The sequence below is a fragment of the Festucalex cinctus genome, chromosome 7 (assembly GCF_051991245.1).
Source record: "Festucalex cinctus isolate MCC-2025b chromosome 7, RoL_Fcin_1.0, whole genome shotgun sequence".
NCBI lineage: Eukaryota > Metazoa > Chordata > Actinopteri > Syngnathiformes > Syngnathidae > Festucalex > Festucalex cinctus.
The window spans coordinates 1,077,875-1,100,382 of NC_135417.1; the positions used below are offsets into that span (position 1 = coordinate 1,077,875).

Sequence of the window (22,508 nt, forward strand, 5' to 3'; positions counted from 1 at the left end):
TCCATTTTCAATCATTTAACTATAAAAATTGCAGTTATAAGAAATGTTATTAAAGATTGTCAGCTTGTATTTGACATGTTCTGACTCCCCAACAATTTTAAAACGGGCTTTGATCTTGCCGTTTCCATGGTGACAGCCTCCCTCATTACAGCATATTCCTTGTGCTCCCTGGAGGGGGTCGGCAGGCTAAACTTTAAAAGGAGACATATTATGCTCTCTCCCCACCCCCAGAATTGAAGAGATCCCAGGCATTCTAATAACATTCTAATAATGTAGACTATAGTTATATGCGCTGTCTGGAATTGTTGCTACCACTTATGTTCATATTTTGTTTAGAATTAAGATAGTGGAATTTTGTAAAGTAAATGTGGTTTGATCCCATTGGTACTTCCCACAGGTACCTTTGTATACAATAAAATAACTAAATATATATACATACATACATACATACATATATACATACATACATACATATATATATATATATATATATATATAACCCTGCAAAGGTTAAATATCTCAAATCAATGCAAAATATGCTTGTTCTTTGCCTCTTTTTCTTCTTACCAGACTTTTTTTTTTTTTTTCCTAAGAGCATTCTATTTGCCTCAAGCATTGTCTGAAAGTGAAAACAAATGCCTTCTAAACCAAAGAGAAGAATTTGAATAATTAAAGATATGGTCAAGTATGTAAAGCAAGGCTTTTAAAAAAACATGAGAAAAATCAAGTAATTCTCAAAATGTTCTGGTTGTGTCTGCTGAAGGCCCTGAAGCAACTCCCCACTTCACTGTCAATCAAATACCACTGCTATGAGTTGGAAAGTTGCGTCATCTAGCATCTTTCTTAAGCCTACATATACCAACATGAAAATATGAACAATTAAAGCATTCAGTGGCTGGAATATTTCCACGTCATAACAATGAATTACTCTAAAGCGGCTATGCCAGTGTAAAGCTCCTGTCAGCATGCTAGCCATCACACTCATTTTTTTTTTTTTTTAATATCATTTATTTTCCTCGCTCTTCTGCCTTTCTGCTAACATGCACACAAGTAAGTCCAACAACAAGGCACTCTAAAGTGTCAACGTTGGTGGTGTAAATGAACGCTTCTATTTCAAAATAAAGTTCGTGCCAAGTTTTGCACAATACTGTACTACATTCCCTTGTTCTCCTCCTTTGGACAGACCGCACAGTGTTTGGTGGAAGCGTCAAAGTCAAAGAGTCCGTCTCACCTGTCTGAGCTGCTAATGAATAAGTCCATAATGGATGGAGCCGTCAATCATCAGGGAGGCGTGATGAGGTAGAGGTCACCCGCAGAAGCTAATGAGAGTCAGTACAAGAGCTGGAGCCATGATTATAATGACGACAATGTTCACTTTTGATTGACACTTATTATATGTCGTACCGTGCAGAATTCCATGGAAAGTTTTGAGAAAATGTGTCGTCTCGAAAGTCTCCTAGCAGGGTATTGCACAAGACAGTTAAGAATATTCAAAAAGTTTGAGCAAACGTTGGGTTTTGGTTTTTACTTGAATGTGACTGCTCCAGTTAATACAACTTTTGTGACAATATACCCTTTTTGCCTATGTGAAAAATTGTGTTTTAAAAAAAAAAATCAACAGATATGCTATTTAGCATTAGCATTAAGCTAGCAAACTTAAAAGGCTAAGCTATGTGTTTTTTTTAATACACAAGGTGTAATTTTCTGTTCTATATTTAGCTTGACACAAAACTTCAACTGTGAGTTGCAATAAAGAGCTTCAAGCCTCTTTTTTTGATTCAATGTTAAATATTTGCCAAGTCACTGCCACCATACAGCACCTGTGCAACCCCCCCCCCCCCCCCCCCCCCAAAAAAAAATAAAATAAAAATAAAAAATCAATCGAACGACGACTTGCTTCTCAAATAACTCGAAAGTTGAGTCACTCGTATCTCGATATCTATTTTACCAGATATTGCTACAGTTAGCAAAAAGAGCATCTCTTCTTAAATTAAAAGTAATGCTTCTTTAGGGTCAGCAGAACAAAATTGCATCATTCATTTGCACCACTGGGGCACACTAAGCCATTAAATATTACATGAAATTGCTCCGTGTCCAAAAAACTGATCAATGATGTAATCTGGTAGAAAACATTACAAAAGAAAAAAAAAAAAAAGTGTTGAGTCTAGAATGAAACTCATTGACCCACATTTTATGATTCAAGCCAGTAAAGTGAGTTTCGGACCTGGGCCTGCAATGGGTATTTATTTAATCCACCTCTTAATTACACTATCACGTTGCTAAATAATGTACAAACACACTATGCGTATTTGAGGATGAATACCATTATTACTAAAGCATGATAAAGAGTTACATTATCTCTGAACAACCTCAAACGTCTACGGTACATTTACATTACAATATAGCAGCTGCTGACCTAGTTTACAATCAATATTTATCAACATAAAAACACTAAATAAACTAAATCATGCTCACCAGAGATGCCGATGCAAACGCAGCAGACCTGCTTGTTCCTGTCTGTCTGTGTAAGCTAGCTGTAGCGCTCATACATGCTGCCCTGAAAGTGTTTGACCTAGCCGAAAAACGTTCTGTTTTTCTTGAAAATGAATTTTTAATCATACGGTCGACATTGTAAACCAATCTGGTCAGGTGCGCATTTTTAAGTTCAACCAACCAGAAGGATAAAACAGTTGAACCAATCAGAGGACGGGAAAATGCTGACGCCATTCGGCCAGTTACTCGTGTCAGTGTCAGATGTGATCGGGCTGCCAGATCGTATCTGGGTCGCCTGCATATGACGTCACGCTACAGGATTGTCTGGAAATTGTCCATTTACAATTGTCCGAAATAACTAAATTTATGGACTAAAATTGTAAAAACGTAAATAAATTTAAAAATATAAAAGCATGATACTTTAAGAGTGGAAAAAAAAAAAATAGACTGAAGCGCATTCGCTCTTCCTGGTGATGTCCGTACAGCCAAGTTAGCTTCCGTTTGGTTTCTTTTTTAGCTGTTCACAAATCAATCACAATAGCAAAAAACAACCTTAATGATTTTCGGAACACATTAACAATCTAAACTGACAATATTTGTTACATCTGAAACAATTATTTTGTGTATTTATCATCTAGTCAATCAATTTTATTATTTATTCAATATATTTTGCGGTTATATTCCTAGGTTTGGTTACGTTTTTACAATTTCAGTCTGTACATTTTGTTATTGAAACTACTTTTTTTTTTTTTTTTTATCACTCACTCACACAAGTGTACATCATGTAAGCCACACATGGTCTCCCAAGCGGAGAAGTCAAGTGAACCCACGCCAACCGGCACCGAAGGCAAGTGACGGTTCCACTCCCCCATCTGGAGCCCATTAAACGACATATTTAATATTTTCTTCCCAATGTTTGACGTCAACTGGATAATTTCTAGCCAATCCTGTAGCGGGACGTGTTTGTTAGGCGACACCGATACCATCTGGCAGCCCGATCACATCTTACACTGATACCGGGCCTGTTTTGGTGACTCTGATTAAGTAAAGCAGAGTTTGAAGGATAATAAAAATAAATAAATAAATAATAATTGGTGACTCAGATTGGTGAACACAATCACTCACTATTTGGTGCAGGCACAGAAGCTTAAATATGATTGGACACATGGTATGAATGAAGAGAAAAAAGTGTTGGATGTAAGATGGCCGCCGGTGGCTTCACTTTTTGCTATGGCAAGTTAAGTGACATTGTTTGTCCATTCATATAGACATTCATGGTGTAGGTGTTTGTGTTTTCGCCTTTACCCAAACTATCGACCATTCTTAAGTGCGGCGATTGGCTTGCCCTCTTTGAAGTTGTAATCTTAAATGGTTTAACAAACATGACATTTTTGGGGTGATGATTTTGGAGGTACAAGGATTCCGTCCGACGCCAGCGATTTGCATTAAAATGGTTGAAAAACAAAAGGAAGCGAGCGAGTTAGACACAGCTCACAGAGCTCATAGAGTTACGGAACAAGAATGGATGTCTTAGTAAACATCAAGCGAGATTAATAAATAAAAAGTGGCGAGCTATGATAAGTGCACCCGGCTGTGCTGTCCACATTCATGACGCTCACATTAATTTGATTTGTTTTAAAAGCCCAGATGCTAGCGCACGGCGCGTCACAGCATCAAGACCGACCGCTTTTGTGCCAACCTCAAAGAACATTTAGCAGACAGAGAGCATCTGCTCGCGTCGGACGCCGGAAAAGGACACAAAAATGTTCTTTAATGTCACTTTGTGTTACTGCTGTTTAGCACGCCGCTAAAAAAGCTACGGTGTGATTATGGTGATGACGTCCGTGCTGGACAACCTTCCAGATGTTTCCTTTTTGTTGTGGTTAGCAAGTCGCCTGCTGTTTCGTCAATACGCTGCTAATGCTAATGTCTTTTACATTGGTACGCGAGGAGGATTAAGGTCACTTAAGTCTACTTACTTACCTTTGACCTCAAATCCAGATGCCTTGAGATAAGAGTGTAATTCACTTGAACTAGTCTGTTCATCTTGTGTAGGATGGCTTTCGTCACGTGGTTCTTGCCTGGTTGTGTGACCAAAGAATTTCACCCAGTAGAATGTCATCTTGCATTCTGAATTGTGGCGCAATTTATTAAAAGAAGACCCACTCAAAATCACCAGTACAGTATTGCTCTTTTATAGTGAAGGAGCGTGATGACAAACACGACCGAGAGGGGGCGACAGCTCCTCCTTAATACTTGTACGTTCATTCAAGCGTGGGCAGATGTTGTGTGTGTGTGCACACGTGTCGTGTACATGCACTTTGTGTGTTTGTGTGTTCAACTTTTGACTCCTGAGCTATTTTGGTCTCTCGGCAGCAAAATCAGAAGGCTCGTCTTACAAATGTTCATACGCACAACTGAAGGCCAGTTATCTTTTATGGCGTGTCTACAACATGCTGATCTAGTTGTTTATTTTTTTATTTTTTCATTTATTTTTTATTTTTTTGACAAGAGGCAAGATGGTCAGATTATAACATCAAAAGTAATTCCTTTTGGTCATTTTCTTCCAAATTTTATGGGATTATTGTCTTCTTCTTTTTTTATCATGGTGAGAAATTTAATGATTTCAAATGTTTGTCTTGGCTGAATTTGCTTGGTTAGGGAGTATTTCTGTGGGATTAAATTTCCCCTTCCCAGAAACGTTGAACTCATTTGCGTCCAAATCCTAATTTTAGGGGATTATTAATGTGTTTTTTTCATGGCAGTATATTTAAGATTTTTTTATATGACACAAAATGCTCCAAGTCATAGCAATTTTTGGATTCTTCTGTACCGAATGAACTGTCCCATGACTTGAATTGAATGAGCAGATTTAACAAAGTAGGACTCTTATTTTATTTTCAAATGAACACTTTTCTCTTAACACATTTGACACGTAACACACAGAAGCATCGGTGATCCAGACAACACACATACACACGCACACACACCCCACACACACACTCCTCACAAAAAAACTTTTGATATGGGGATTTGGTGTGAATTTTCAGGATGACCAAAAATAACCTTTACAGGTGAACTTAATGTTACCTTCTGTTAGCGTTTGAATGCCCATCTGTTCATTGTTTCAATACTTTTTTTTTTTTTTTTTGTGCACAACTTGCTGTCCGACGACAGGGAGATGAAAGGTAAAATTCACAACAGGTGTGTCCAAACGCATTGAATTCAATCCTTTTAAATGGTGTATGAAAGAGGGAGCACATTACCCCGATTTTAGCCTCCCTCAAATGGCTACCTGTGCATTTTAGTCTATTTTAAGATTATTTTATTTGTTTCTTTATCTTTAAATCTTTAAATCTTTCTTTATCTTTAAACCAAATCAAAACAGAGGGTGAGGATAGGAATCTTCAGAGAGTGCAGGAGTGAATTGTATAAGTCTCCTCTCTCCTTTTTGTGTCGTGTTTAATAGATGACAAACAGTGTGAATTTTTCCGTTTAGTGCCTTGCTGTTTAACAGCACATTGTGCAAAAAGAGTAAAACAGATGGACATTGAAACGTTTAAAGGAGGTCAAATGAAATTCGCCTGTATAGGTCAGGAAATTTCGACACCAAAACCAAATATTGCCAATTTTTTTGGGAGTCGCGTATACATATGCAAGGACTACTACAAAAACCCCAAAAAACGACACGTAGTCTAACCATTGAACACAGTCTAGCGTCAAACGTGCACGTCAACAAAAGTTAAAGTGCAAACAGGAACGTGAGCGCCACCTAGCGACACTCATGGAGTAACGACACTGCATAGTTCATGTGTGTGTGTGTGTGCGTGTTACATTATTGCCCTCGTTTAGATGTACAAGTCGACTGACAGCTGTCAATCATGAATCCGGGATGCATAGACTGGTCGCCGCGTTAGGTCCGCCGCCGCCCAATCGGGGCGTCAGTATGGCGCAAAGAGGATTTGCGGGTGGGCGGTCCTGATAGGGCCAGGGGCGGGGCGGAGCAGAGGCGCGGGGAGGGGCGGTGTCGGGAAGAGGGCGGGGCTGGGGGCGTGGGTGGAGCGCTGCGGGAACGTGTTGCCGATGGCGGCAGCCGCAGCGGCCATTAGCTGCGCGGGAAGAAGGTGCGCGGCCAGTGGCGGGCGCGGACGATCTTTGCCCAAACTCAACTTGATCTGCTGGAGGGGAAGGAGAAAAATCAGTGGACACGTGCGGATTAGTCACTTTGTTAGGTACACCTGTATCGGTAAATTAGTTTGTAAGGTGTCGTAGTTTCAGCTAGTTTTCGTTTTCGCTTTTTCAATTTTGAACCTGCCCTAATGTTTGTTTTTCATCAACATCAACGATAATGTTGTCTTTGTATCGCTAAAGTATTTGTTTTGTGTAGTGTTTTTTGTAAACATCAAAGACAAATGTCTTTGTGTACGTTTTGGAAACATTAAAGAATTAGTCTTTGATCGACTTACGTTCGTAAACTTCAAAGACAAAACCTTATGTACGTTTTCGTAAACATCAAAGAGAATTTTGTGCTTGTTGAATCCCAACATGTTTTGTTAACATCAAAGACAATGTAGTTATTGAAGCTAAAGTGTTTTTATAAACCTGATAACATGTTTTACAAAACATGAAACAAATTCGTCTCTGTTCATGTCTGTAAACATTAACGAATTGGTGTTTGATGGACTTTACGTACATTTTCATAAACATCAAAGACAATGCAGTTAATGTGTTTTTATAAACATGCTAACATGTTTTACAAAACAAACACAAATTTGTCTTTGTTCATGTCTTTTTGTAAATATTAAAGAATTAGTGTTTGATGGACCTTACATACGTTTTCGTAAACATCAAAGAGAATTTTGTGGTTGTTGAATCCCAACATGTTTTGTTAACATCAAAGACTTTAGTTATTGAAGCTCACGTGTTTTGATAATAAACATGGTAACATGTTTTACGAAACGTCAAAGACAAACTGTCTTTACCGAATAACGTATGTCTTGACATAAACATCAAAGACAATTTTGTCTTCAATTAACCTGCTTTCCAAAACACTAAACAATTGCCTGTCAATTTGTCGCTGTTGAACCGAGCATAAATGATTTTCTAAAATTGAGAATTTAGTCTATAAATTACATACATGTTTTAAAGACAAACTATTTTGTCCTTGATGAACATTTTTGTTTTTGTAAACAAAGAAATTTAGTCTTTACTGGCCCTAACTTTTTTTTTTTTTTCATGCAGGAGAATGGCTAATTTGTATGATGCTTTGAACTAAACGGTGGTTCTACTAATGATCAAATAATAAAAAAGCATGCAGTTCAATCAATGAGATTGAAAGTGACGAGGAAATGGACTGTGGAATAATGACGTTCATCCCTCCCGAGACCTTTTACAACCCCCCCCCCCAACCAAAAAGCCACGCCGATGACGATGAGCAGGCAGCCAGACACCAAAACTTTTTCCTTTTCATTTGTCACCTGAATGGACCCCAATGCAATCTTCAACTGCTGCAAATGTGGAAAGTTTCTTTCTCCTTGCATGGACCGGGATCACATCCACAAGTTGACTTACACGCTTGTTGAATACAATTTATAAGGATATATATCGTTCTCAGCCAATCTTGGAAATGTCATTTTATTCAAATGCATGCAGATGTATTTAAATCCCTCTCGGTATAGCTGTTGAATAACAACTCTCAGGTCAATTGCAATCGACGCACGTTGCCATGAGACCAACGGACGGGATTTTTTTTTTTTTTTTTTTTTTTAAACATCTACAAAGAGTCTCGAATGAAACAAATGTGTTTCTGCATTTTTCAATGTCAAAGATGATTTAGTCTTTAAACATCAACACATTTTTTTTGTGTTTGACCACCTCTAACATGTATTTTTGTAACCATCAAAGACAATTTAGAGTCACAACACTTTTTTTTTTGTAGTTTTTAAGAGTAATGAACTCATTGTGTGTGCTTTTGTTGTTTTCAAAGACAATTTTGCCTTGTTTTTTTTTACATCAAAGACATCAAAGTTCTTATTGAACCTAACATACGTACACATCTATGTAGGCAGATTTTTTATTTTTTTTGTAAATCCCCGAAGTTGTTTAACCTTACTTACACTTGAATTTTTCATAAATTTGAAAGAATAATCTAGCCGTTGTTCTTTTATACGTGTTTAGTATTTAATGGACAAAGATGTTAATGTTTTAAACATCAAAGACAATTTAATCTTCATTTAACATAACATTTTTAAATGAGAAACAATTAAATTTTTACTGAACCTTAAGTATGTTTTTGGTAAATACCTTTATTTAATCTTCTATGTTTTTTTGATAAACATGAATTTAACTTACATTTTTTAAAAACATCAAAGACAGTTTGTTACTGAACCAAACAATTATGATATTTTTTAAACTTTACATTCTTGTTTTTAGGTGAATGTTAATTGTTTTTGTTTATTGAAATTCCATATAATTTTTTTGGTAAACTTCACGTTTTGAATCTTTTGTATGTGTTTATGTAAACATCAAAGATAATTTTCTAATTTACCCTTGACCGTTGTTTTTAGAAACATCTTTTTGTCAACATCTTTATTTAACTTTATGAAAATGTTTTTAGGTAAACATCTTTTGATCTATTGAACGTTATGTATGTTTTTTTTTTTGTTTTTTTGTTTTTTGTCAGTGCTGCCTTTGTTGACCTTACATGTATCCTTTTGGATCATGTTTATTAAATCTTAACGTGAAAACATCCAAGACAATTTAATCTGAACTGAAACTAATGTTGAAGTTTTTTTGTTAATATTGCCTTGAAGCTTATAAACATGTTTTTTTTTTTTTTGGTAATCATCATCCTTATTGAACATACATATTTTTGTAAACATCAAAGACAATTTAATCCTATTTGAAGGCAATGTGTGCAATAAATGACCATCTATTGTATGAAAGACAGTAAAGTTTAATAACGCGAGACAAAATCCAAATGATGGTGGACGGTGTTGATGTGAATTTGTGTTTGTCGCTGCAGCCCTTCCGTCTCACTCACACTCACACACACAGTGAAGCTAATAGTGTGAAAAGGTGACCAAAGTTATCGGGCCTAATCTTCTGTATCCATAATGGAAACGCGGCGCTCTGGCGGCGCCGCCATGTCACGGCTTATCAATCACTGTTGGAGGGCGTTGCGAGGAAGTCTCACAAGTCTGAGCTCCCCTCCGTTAACTCGCACAATGATAGGGGGGAGACATTATTTTTTTGTTGTTTTTTATCACTTCTTCCTTCTTATCTTTGGTCTTCACGCTTTAATCTTATAATGTTACAAACGTTGACGCTCGTGTTTTTTTTTGTGTGGTAATGTCAGACAAGTCGTAACTGAGCTATCTTAGCTGAATGATACTCTCAAAAGTGCCTTATCTAAGTCCCATTCAGATAATTCTGGTCATTGTAAACTACTTTTGAATCAAAGCAACAAAATAGTGCGTTGGTAGTGCAAAAAATGTGGGTAGATATCTCACCGTCTGCTTGGTGGCTCCTTTGCTGTAAGGAGTGTATTTGGGCTTGGCCGGTTTCCCTGCCGCTCTGTCTTTATGGCGACGACTGCTGATGTGCTGAGGACAGGACGAACAACAAGACACTTTTCTGGATTACTGCGATAAACACTTCACAAGAGTTGAGGAGGGATTGAACAGATTGTACAGAGCAAACACACAATGCGGAGTGCAGTAAATGATGTTTTTCGGCTAGCCTGGTGAGTATATGTAATCCAAAAATTATTGACTCATGAAATACTGTTTTGCTTGGTGCTGCTGTTTTGGTTAGCAACAGAGTTCTTTGGTGAACTAAAAAGATGACAGGTTGGCCTTCGTCAAGGTGGAGGATAGTAAGAACAATTCCAAATACATGTAGTGGTCAATGTTAGCATAAAACGTTCAGGCTTCTGCTTAAAAAAAGCCTACTAGAACAGCTAAACTTTATTTGGGGTTAATCAGAAAAGAACACTTAAACCTGTGAGCTGAGAAAATGACAGTTCATAGTCAAAGTGGAGGGAATTATGAACAGTTCCAAATACCAGTCAATGTTAGTACAAAACCATTAAGCTTCTTTGACACAACAGCTGGATTTTATTCGGGGTTAATTAGAGGCATTTTAAATGATTAATGAGCTTGATTGGTCTACTGCTGTCACTATCGAATATTTTTAGAATCGATTAATCTATCGATTATTCAATCGATTAATCTGATTCATTTTAATTTTGCATTAAAGTGTATTACAAACTTTTCCCCCTGTTACTGTTTATTAACCAGTGATTGGTGATCATTTCGTATGTTGTATATGAAAAAAAGCGGGGATTGTGTCATGTTTTGGTTCCGTGTGGTTAGGTTTTGTTTGGTTTAAGGTATTTGTAGTATTTTGTCCTTAGTTCTCCCCGTTTTCCTTAACCTTGTCCACATGCGTGTGTCTTACCTTCCCAGTATGTGTGACCAATCAGTGCCCTCAGCCTATTGTGTTTCCCAGGTGTGTCTTGTTAGTGTCTCGTTAGTGTTGTATTTAGTCAGTAGTGCCTGTTCACGTGTTGTGGGAGCATTGTCTTGTCCTGTCCTGTTGTGGCGTGCTGTGTTGGTGTCGTTTGCTGTCAAGTCAAGTCAAGTCAAGTCAAGTCAAGTCAAGTCAAGTCAAGTCAAGTCAAGTCAAGTCAAGTCAAGTCAAGTCAAGTCAAGTCAAGTTTCTCCACGTCAAGTCAAGTTTCCCTACGTCAAGTCTCTCCACGTCCAAGCCAAGTCGCCAAACATTCAGTCTCGTCATGGCGATCAGTCCGCTCATGTCCCACCCCTTCATGGGTACCTGCTTCCCCTTTCCTGGTCAAGTCTTAGTCCCCAGTCTTCTCACGTCCCATCCAGTCCTTTACTTAGTCATTGAAAGTAAAGTTATATTGCCCTTCCTGTTTGTCTCCCTGCCTTGTTTCTCCGCCTTTGGGTCCTTCCACCAGATTCATTCCGCACCTTCAACCGTGACAGATTGATGTTGTACTATGTTACCGGTTTGGTCCTTGTTTTCCAAATAAAAGCAGTTGTTTGCAAATGTTTGATTTTGGTTAAACACATAGATAATCAGTCTTCTTTCATGAAGGGCTACAGAAATCAGTGAAAAATTACTGTTGATATTCTGAAATCAAAGGATTTGGGCAATTTTAAAATTAAAAAATGACAAAACGATTTCTCGATTATTAAAATAGTTGCCGATTAATTTGATAATTGATTAATCGATTAATTTTGACAGCTCTCGATTGGTCTTTTTCAACACAGCCACATCCCCAGATATGAGAGAGGAGATCATCTCGCATTTTATTTACTCCACATCTGTTTGCATAAACAACCATTTTTGTTTGCGTGGTTTGATCGGCCTTGCACACAACGGCTGCTGCTTGTTCTTCTTCTCCGTCGGCATGAAAAATTGATGCGTCACGTCTGGGTGGAAAATCTCAGCGTGAGCTCCGACAAAAGCCACACACTTACAAGGCTTATATGCCAAAAAAAAAAAAGATTTAGAAGCAAGAAGCAGCGCGCAAAATGACATTTAGCATCCAGTGATGTAAGTTCTATTAGGAAAAAGCCATTTGACATGATTTTGGCCACATAAAATGGCTGCCCAAGTATTAGTACCTCAGATAAATCCCGCTACTGATAGTAGTCTTTTATTTTTATGTGTTTTCTTGTTGTTTTATAACATCAGAAAAATGGCAGCAGTGTAACTTTTGTTTTGGGTGGTCCTAAGTGGCCAGCTGGTATATATATACTTGTAGTGTATCATGTATTTGCTGATACTACAAGTCCACAATGCAAAAGGAAGGCTGTGTGTGCATTAACTCTTGCACAATATTTAATGTTTTTATGAGATTTTTACAATTTATTACAGCTTAATGCTAAGACACAATGCAAAATACCATTGACGGGCTAACAAAACTAGCAAGCTAAAAACGAGCTAAAAAGCTCATAATAATACACTTTGGAATTTTCAAAGACATGACATTCAAAAGTCACATTATGAAAGTTTGCTCGAACAATATAACTTTTTTTTATTATTATTATTTGACAAGTCATCCAGCCCACTGAAGATTGAGTGTCGTCGACGTCGTTGAGAACCACTGTTGCCACGGTAACGAGGCCAACGCGATATTGATATTTCCAAAAAGAGACAAAGATTCCTGTTGCGCTGATTTTTTTATTTTTTTTTGACAAGCTGTCTGATAATGATGCAAGTGGAGCGTCGCCATGGCAACTGACGAGCCAGATCCGCCGCATTATGACAGCCACCAAACATCCGCTCTCCTTACATTAAATACTCTCGCATTCAAACCAAAATAAATACCTACATTAAAAAACTAACTATAGGTAATTTATACAATGTACTTTAGTTATATATGGTACATAAAATTAATTAAGTACAAACTAAATTATTAATAAATACAATCAATTTAGTTAAACAAAAAAAATAAATAAATAAATAAATAAATCACCTGCTTCAGCTGCGTCTCGGAGTTGACGTGAACGTCACACGTCTCACAGTAAAACGTTTTGTTCTGAAGGCCCGTCGACGCCTTGGACGAGGACGGTGGCGCCACTTTGCCTTTGACTCCCGGCCGCGGGAAGGACTTGATGGAGCCTACGCCGCTGCGGGCCTCCAGCATGGTCTTGTGCTTGGTACCTTTTCATTGGCAGACACAAAATGCTACCATGTCACATCAGTCGCAGTCGAATTTCAGTGGGCCCACAACATTGGAATCACTTACCGCTATTGTGGGCCTCCAGCTGCGACGCCGAGTTGACGGCCACCTTGCAGAGCGAGCAGTAGAGCAGACGCCGAGCTTTCTCCTCCTCCGTTTCTGGTTCTGCGTCCTTCTCGGGTTCTTTGTCAGGGTCCAGGTCCGGTTCAGGTTCTGATGGCGAGTTGAGCCCTACCTCCGAGGTCGCCTCCGGGGCGGCCACGGGGACTGACGACAAGGTTCCCGCAACGTCGGTCGGCGTCTCGAGGGTCGCTGTGGACTCTGAGGGGGGTGCCAGACGGAGCGCGGGGGAGAGCGGCGGGGGCGCGGGGCTCGGAACCACATCTGGAGAGACATCATCGGCATTAAAGCTGATGATGGATGGAGATTTTTGCATATTACGGCAAGTCGTCAAAACTTGGCGGCCAGATGGTCTTTAAAGGACACCCAGCAAACCACACAACCCAAAATGGCCTACATCTTGTGTGACTTTTTTTGTGAGTCACCTCATGCTAGCATGCCGACTAAATTTTCCAGTAATTCAAAGAAGCCCTGGAAGTGGCCAATTTGACACTAAATGGCCGCTTCAAAGCAAAGTGGCAGATTTCCTGTGTCTTTTAAAGCATGGATTCTTGAGACTTTTTTGTGGGTCTCTCCATGATAGACATGAATAACAAATTTCATGTTGCCGAGTGAAACGGGCTTCGGGGGCTGAATTTTCAAATAACTCAAACAGGCCCTGGGAGTGGCCAAATTGACACTAAAATGGCCGCTTTGAAGCAAAATGTCTGGCTTTCTGTGTCTTTTAAAGTATTGCTTCTTGAGACTTTTTTGTGGGTCGCCCCATGATAGACATGCCGACCAAACTTGATGTTGCTGAGTGAAACGGGCTTCAGGGGCTGAATTTTTAAATAATTAAAATAAGTCCTGGAATTAGCCAAATTGACACTAAAATGCCCACTTCAAACCAAAATGACACACTTGCTGTATCTTTTAAAGTATTGCTTCTTGATACTTTTTTGTGGGTCTCCCTATGATAGACATGCCGACCAAACTTGATGTTGCTGAGTGAAACGGGCTTCGGGGGCTGAATTTTTAAATAATTCAAAGAAGTCCTGGAAGTAGCCAAATTGACACTAAAATGCCCACTTCAAACCAAAATGACACACTTCCTGTATCTTTTAAAGCATGGCTTCTTGAGACTTTTTTGTGGGTCTCCCCATAATAGACATGCCAACCAAAGTGGATGTTGCTGAGTGAAATGGGCTTCCGGGGCTGAATTTTCAAATAATTCAAAGAAGCCCTGGAAGTTGCCAATTTGACACTAAAATGGCCGCTTCAAAGCAAAATGACAGGCTTTCTGTGTCTTTTAAAGTATTGCTTCTTGAGACTTTTTTTTGTAGGTCTCCCCATGATAGACATGCTGACCAAAGTTGATGTTTAGTGAAACGGGCTTCAGGGGCTGACTTTTTAGATAAGAGTGTCACTGCTCTGACTGCTTTATAGTCCAGGACACGTTGTGTTTGTGTGTGAGACGTAAAGCAATAAATAAATAGACAGTCTTGTATTTTGGGAGACAAACTACCACCTCATGACTTGTCATCCACGGTCAGCTGCTATGAATGAACATGATCAATCAATCACATTTTTTGGGATCAATACAAGCAACCACTAGAATAACAACAAAAACAAGTCAAGAGTGAGGCAAAGAGGAGAAAATCAATAGTGAAGTCAGTGCAATTCAGTCAGTGTCATTTCTCTTATTCTATGCAACATGACACACCAGGACAAGTTGGCTGTCTAGTTTAAAAACGGGAGCAACTGCGTTCATTCAGCAGACGTAATGGAACGGAATGCATTCTGCTAACACAAGCCAAAATGATACGGAACACGAACGTCTTCATAAGACAAATATACAATTGTTGACAGTTACTCAAAGAAAATATTGGGTGATGGGCGGCTGTGAACAGAAACTGATGAAAAAGGGAGTTCTCCATTCCATTAAAAGTCTGTATTTTATCACAAAGTGGCTCTGAAAAGTAATTTAGTTTACGTTGGCCCGTGGTATTTGGTATCCTTGACCCGACGGATGGGCAAGTCAATGGGCTATCGCTAATGGAGCTAACGACCGCCATCCATCTCAACAGAGTGGACGGGAAAGGGAGCAAAAGGAATGAGCCCAATGAAAAGTAAGTCGACTTTCAAGCCGAACGAGGACGAGGGTGAGGACAAGGACGCCACAAGGACGAGCTCAGATAAGAGTGCAGGACACTCATTCACAAAAGGATACAATGCACGGAATGCAGGGAAAAGTCAACAAAAAAAGAGCCTAAAACTAATTTTCTTCCTCTGATCACACGATAATACCAGGAAAAATTTAAATTGTTCAAAAATTGAGGAAATTTAAAAGAACAATTTGGAGTATTACAAGAAATTTAAAAATAAAAAAGAAAACTGGGTAAATTTTGGTTGATTAAGACTACAAAACTTCAAAATAAAGGCATAATATTAAAAAGACAAATGCCAAAATTCTAGCAAAGTAAAGATGGGAATATTATGAGGAAAAATATAATAAAGAGAACAACGTTAAAACCTTAGCAGAATAAATATCAAGAGAAAAAAAAATAAAAAAGCATGAATTAAAATAAGAAAAATATTCAAAGGAATGAAGTTATGGTATTAAAAAGGGCAAAAGATTAAAAGAAAAATTTGAAAATTTTAGAAAAACTCAGTTTTGAAAAATGGAGAAACAATAATATTTTGAGGAAAACGTTTCAACATTTTACAAGAATATGAAAAACACTAGAAGGAAAAAAAAAAGAGAACATTTCACAATTTTACATTGAAAAAAAAATGCATGACAAAAAGCTAAAATGTAAAATGAAAAAAAGTTATTATTTAACAAAGGAAAATTACAGGAAAATATACTACAAAAAAGTCCAAATTTTGTTTACGAAGAAAACAACTGCATTAAAAAAAAAATTAAATTCCAAGAACAACATAAAAATCTTCCATAGAAGGAAATTTTATAAATGTCAAACGTCATTAAAATTATGTTAAAATACTTCAATTTAAAAAAAAAGGACCGTTAGCATTAAAAAAAAACAAAAAAAAAAACATTGCATAAAAAAATGAAAGTCAGAATTCTCCAAGAAATAAGTTAGGATTTAACCCCCCAAAAAAAATAAAATGTGTTTGTGAAATATTTCACGAAACGGTGAAGAAAAATGTAACCATTTTTACTCAACGAAGAGTGAATACTACAAAGTATAAGAAGAGAATATGTAATCAAACAAAATAGAAACATTTTTAGAAAACAAAAGTTAAATATTTTTAGGAAAAACAATGTTACAAGAATAATGTTCTTGATATATCTAAGAGAAGAATCAAGTTTCCATTCACAAGAATAATGTAAAATATTATAAATATATGTACATAAATAAATATAAAAAAAGAGGAAAATGACAATATTGCCAGAAAAAGAGAAGAGTTTCGGAGACTAATTGCGCAAGCATCAACGGGTGAGGGAATGAGGCCAAGGAGACGTAGAAGAGGAAGGCGGGAATTTTTTCCCCTATCATCCTTCCGGTGTGATCGTACGTGTCCCCCGAGATGTGATTAGCTTTGTGAAGGAAGCTGGATGAAAAGCTTTTCATTAAAGCGGCGGCGGCCGCTCATTACACGCCGCCGCAAGTTAAAAGCCCCGAATCCCGCGGCAGCTCTTCACGCCCACCCACCTCCCGGCGGAATATCGATAAGCTTCTTACACAGTTGAGCACTTGTTCAATCTTTGCCATCTTAACGTTTTGTCATAATCACGCATTTTTGTTGTTGTTGTTGTTTTTGATTCCAATTTCACCCCAGAGCGGGCCAATGATCCGCGGCTAATTTGGGTTGCAAAGTCTGGCCGCTTTGCCAAATCTTTTCCAATGAGAACAATGGAAGCTCACGGCATTATTTTAAAGGGATACTTGAACAATTTTCATCAGTGAAAAGTTAATATTTTGTGCAGAATGAATTTGATAACTTGATTATTTTTCATGTACAATTAATACCTTTAAAAAGTCATTTTTCTACTTGCTGTCGACTGATAATGACATCACCCGTGCTGAGGAAGTAGGTAACAGCCAATTATGGCTCGCCTCTTTTCTGGGTTTGGTCAACAAACTGAGCCATGATTGGTCGTTACCTACTTCCTCAGCACGGGTGATGTCATCATCAGTCAACAGGAAGTAGAAAAAATACTTTTTAACGGTACTAATTGCAGATGAAAAATAATGAAGTTACCGCATTAATTATAAAAAAAATATTAACTTTTTACTCCTGAAAATGGCTCAATGACTCAAGTATTCCTTTAAGCTCTTGGGTACTCGTGGTGGATGCCGATACCAGCCACTGATACTTGAGGCAAAAACAATCTGACATCGAGCAGCAGTAGTTGAGGCTAGACTGAGGCAAAAGGTAGCTTGAACATCCCTAGTTATTCTTTATTTAAGTCATTTTTTAACCCCATTCCAAACACTCTTAAAAAAAAATTGACATTTTTCATAATGTTTTTCATCACAAGATTTGGACATTTTTTGTATTTTTTTTCTTGTGTCACTTTTGACATTTGCTTTGACAATTTTTTTTTTCTCTAGCAACCTTTTTCCGCTAAAACATTTTTTTTTTAAATCTCAGAAAAGTCCAACATTTTCATTAAAAGTTTGCTTCAGTAATATTTTTAAATAAAAATAAATAAATACATAAAAAATTCTCAGAAAATACAGATTCTTAAACAATGTTTTCTCATAAAATTTTAATATTAGAAAAATATTCTAAAAATGTTCTTTCAAAATATTATTTTTTAACTGCTTGACTTTTTTTTTACTTCGCTTCCTCATAATATTTTAAATATTATTGCTTTTTTTTTAATTCAGTGTAGTATACATTTTTTCTTGTATGATTAATATTTCTTATTTTCCTACTAATATTTTAAACATTCATGTAAAATCACGTTAAGTTCAATATTGACCATATGAAACATCAGATTAACTTTCATCAACCACTTAACTGAAACACGCACAAACACGCACGCACGCGCACACACAAACACACACAAAGTGAGTCCAGCTGTCCATTAGTCCTCACTCACATTAAGTTAATGGAGGAAGTAAAAATTTAGTAATGATTCCTCCATTAAACTTTCAGCCTTACGTCCACGCATGAAGTGTTTTTATTCCACATTATTTCAAAATCATATCATAAATATAATAGCTGCAGTGCTTACACCAACTTAAGTAAATGAGCTGTTCTTGGGCACATTTCCCAAATAAATATATAAAACACAATATTAATATAAAAGATGTGATTGCTTCTTGTGTATTAATATTCATTAGCAGGTGCCACCAGTGCATTGTGGGTAAAGCAGAGTCGGACGGCGCCAGGAATGCGCAGGTGTCTTTCAGGATGATTAATGAGCGCCAACGCGGCCAGGAAGGTCGCCGTGGCGACGCTTCGTGCGTGACAAGTTTACAATATTGCAACAAGAATCTTGTGCGTGTCTTTCATATAATACACGGCAACGTATTAATTACATAACATGCAAGTTACGTTAAAGGCAAGTAATACACGATACCTGCCAAATAAGTTATGGAACACGAGTGGGAGTTACATTTTGTGTTGTGTTTCACATACATGCAAGCATATCATTCAAGTATATTGTGTACTATAGATTTTTATTTCCATGACAAACTCCAGCGAATGCAAATCAAAACTTTCTTTGATTCCTCTCAGATGCTCAGTCGCGGCTTTAAGTCAGTTATCCGGCGGGAATGGCGATGTTATTGTTTTTTTTTTTAGTCTTTTTGTTTTTGTGTGACACCTGGCTGAGATCGGTGGATTTAAGAATCCACCTGGCAGTGACTTCGGGACAATTACGTTGTTGGGCAAGCATCAGAAAAAAAATGTAAATGAAAGTTTAATCAATAAAGTTGTTGTCTACCTACACAGTTACCTACGATTATCAGAGCTGAAGAAGCGAACCTAATTAATCCACATTCAATTAGGAGGTTCCACTGATCTGAATATACGACTACAGAGCCGATAGGCTGAGACTTTTGAAGCCGTGAGACCGCCATATTGCTCCTCGGCTTGTATGGGCTTGTATGGGCTTGTATGGGCTATCGGCTATCTATCCAGTCATACATTCAAATTAGTGGGAGAGTCCCTAAACATACACTACATTACAAGCAAGCTAATTTATGTATGAGTTTTGTTAGGTCACATACAAGTTATGCTACGAGCTAGCTAAATTATACACAAATTATATTATGTTACACGGCAGTTAACGGTTACAAAGTGTGTATTGTAACCGTTACATCACATCTAAATTAAGTGTTAGCTTAAACGTCAATTGTGACATAAAAGTCACGTACGTTACAAGCAAGCTAATTTATATGCAAGTTGTGTTAAGTTACATTACAAGCTAGCTAAGTTATACACGTGTTATATGAAATGACAGTTAAGCGTTACGATTCAGACTAGTTACATTATAACGTGATTTAAGAGTTAGGTTACACATCAGTTATGTGACATAAAAGTTAGGTTACAAGTAAGCCAAATTATATGCGAGTTGTGTTAGTTTACAACTCAAGTGTGGTTACAAGCTAGCTGAATTACACACAAGTTGCGTTATGTTATGTGCCAGTTAAGATTTATGATACACGCTAGTTACATTACACGTGAATTAATAGTTCGGTTGGACGTAAACTTTGTGATAAACAAGTTACAAAATGTCCAGTTACACGTGAGTGATGTCATGTTATGTATACCGTACGTAACGTTACACACGACAAAAGAGATACTTGAGACATGAATTAAGATTTCAAAGTGCTGTTGCACCCAAGTCACCTTAGGGGAAAATTTGTTATGCTAAATTGCAATTTGGTTATGTTACATTACACACCAGTGAAGAAGTTCCTTTCACACGACAGCCGACATCCCACAGAGGCAAATTTTTTTTGGGCCGTAAAAAGTGGTCTGTCATCGCTGTTTCCTGACATCATTTTAGAACTACAAACCACAGTCGTTGCACATCACGTGAGCTAAAATGCGTAAATGTGACATCACAAAAAAAGAGGAGGAGCTTTCCACCAACCTTTCCTGTCCGCTTTGGGCTCCTTGGCGAGGGTCGTTCCTTTGTGCTTTCTTTTGGGAGCGTCCAGGGATTTTAGCTTCCTGGCGTGCTTGGTGCCCTTGTAGTGGGCCAACGCTTGGTTCTGCCAGGAGAGCAAACAGCAGGCTGGATTGAGTCCGGGGACCGGGATGAAATGAAACATGAAAAAGCCGTCGAGCGCATGGGCGAGCGAAGAGGCGAGCGAAGCAGCTTAAAGCTAATTAGCCCAGGCCACAAAACGCTCATGTTTGATTTTTCCTCTGCCAGCTTTGAACACATCTCACGGGGTGATTCACTGACTCCTTTCAAACTATGTTTTTCTTGCCTTTATAATCCAACGAGTGACTTATTGACTTGGAAAGCGCAGATTTATTGGATTTACGTTTCAGTAACCAATGCCAATCTTTTGTCATTTTTGTTGCCGTTTTGACATTCTCCCAACTCTAAAATCCTGCTAATAAATTGTCTGTGATCCAAGCAAGCGCAGCACAAACTACGAGATCTATGAGGGTGTTTTTAGCCCCGTAATAAGACACTGTAAAGAATTAATCATGTCATGACTCATTTATATAAAATAATATCTCAAACAAGGTTATTTTTCGCGTGGCTATACTATTGGGTTTGTCCACCATTAAATTGTGACTTTAGAGACTGAATGTAATTCAGTAAATAATGTAAAAAAATAAATAAATAGTATATAAATAGAGCATTCATTAAGTGTTTTAGTTTTATACCTGTTTAATATATAATTTATTAATATGTAATAAATCCATTACTTGGAGAACCTTCCCCACCCCCAATTTATTAATTTTTTTATTTATTTAATACAATCCCCCAGTTATTCATGTTTTTACAATTTATTTATTTATTTATTTATTTATTTATTTATTTATCTTTTTATTTAGGAATTTCTTTAATCAAATCCCCCAGTTATTAATGTTTTATTTATGTATGTATTTATTTATTTATTTATTTATTTATTTATTTATTTATTTATTTATTTATGTATTTATGGATTTAATCCAATCCCCCCAGTTCAATTCATGTTTATGTTTATTTATTTACAGTGCAATCCAAATAAAATCTAACAAACACAAACTTTACATACAGTAAAAGTAAAAATTATTATCAGTCATAAATCATCAATAATGATTTAAATAGAAAAATGTAAACTTTATATAAATATATACAAAACACATAGAAAGAGATAATGTGTTCCCAATTGATGTAATAAACATGATGACAAAATACAATTACGATCAAAGTAGAGTTGCAGCCCAGCCATAAATCCTCAATTCCTGCGTGTATTATCAAGGTCGTGAGGTCAGGAAGGTCACCAGGTAATGCGCACAAACCATGTTGGCTATGCGCAAGGGAGCTTGTTTACCTCACAAGCAAGCTCCCTTTGAAGCGCTATGGAAACAAAACCATTTGTAATCACAGAGGAGCTAATTTATGCTAAAAAAGTTTAGCCAAAAAGCCCTGCCGGGATAATTGTGGCCTTAAGACCCCCGTTGCCACGGCAACAAGAAACCTTCATTTAGTAACAAACAACAAGAAAGAATCACAAAGAAAAGCTTTTTCTTAAAAAAAAAAAAAAAAAAAAATATATATATATATATATATATATATATATATATATATATATATATATATATATATATTTATGCATTTTGTGTGTGTGTTTTCTGATCAATAAAGCATTTGAATTGCATTAGTCCATCTTGATCCCATACATTTTAAATCAGGCTGTATAAATTACGTAGGTTAAAGTGCTGTGTCAGCAGCAACACATAAAAACGCTTCGCGTCGAATATTTAGCACAGCATTCCAACGTTTGATCACGATTCCTTTTCTACAGCCATCTAACAAACAGTTCAGATATATGAACGCTGTAGTGTGAGTTAAAAAAACATCTTTTTTTTTAATAGTTCCTTCCACAATTGCCAGTTTAGAATTCTGTTTATATGTGTTCATGATTTTTGAAGGTTTAGAATCAACATCGATGCTAGTTTCCCTTAACTTATTATCTATGGAGTTTCACATTATATATTAGTGTGAAGCAATCGAACTTTGGCGAGAAAAAAAATTACATAATTTCCT

At 37.2% G+C, this 22,508-nt stretch overlaps 1 protein-coding gene across 6 annotated transcripts in view; it reads right to left on the reverse strand.

Annotated features, from left to right (window-relative positions):
• Positions 1-4,943: 4,943 nt before the first annotated feature.
• znf385d (zinc finger protein 385D) overlaps positions 4,944-22,508 on the reverse strand; it is a 118,803-nt gene continuing 101,238 nt past the window's right edge. For 4 of the 6 annotated variants that reach the window (XM_077526614.1, XM_077526610.1, XM_077526612.1 and 1 more), the window contains 5 exons: positions 20,388-20,508; positions 13,277-13,594; positions 13,004-13,191; positions 10,005-10,097; positions 4,944-6,671 (listed from right to left, as the gene is read on the reverse strand). In XM_077526614.1, the coding sequence (XP_077382740.1) occupies positions 6,435-6,671; positions 10,005-10,097; positions 13,004-13,191; positions 13,277-13,594; positions 20,388-20,508 (957 nt within the window). In that variant the 3' untranslated portion in view covers positions 4,944-6,434. The remainder of the gene's footprint in view (positions 6,672-10,004; positions 10,098-13,003; positions 13,192-13,276; positions 13,595-20,387; positions 20,509-22,508) is intronic. The other 2 variants (XM_077526611.1, XM_077526615.1) reach the window with 1 other exon arrangement.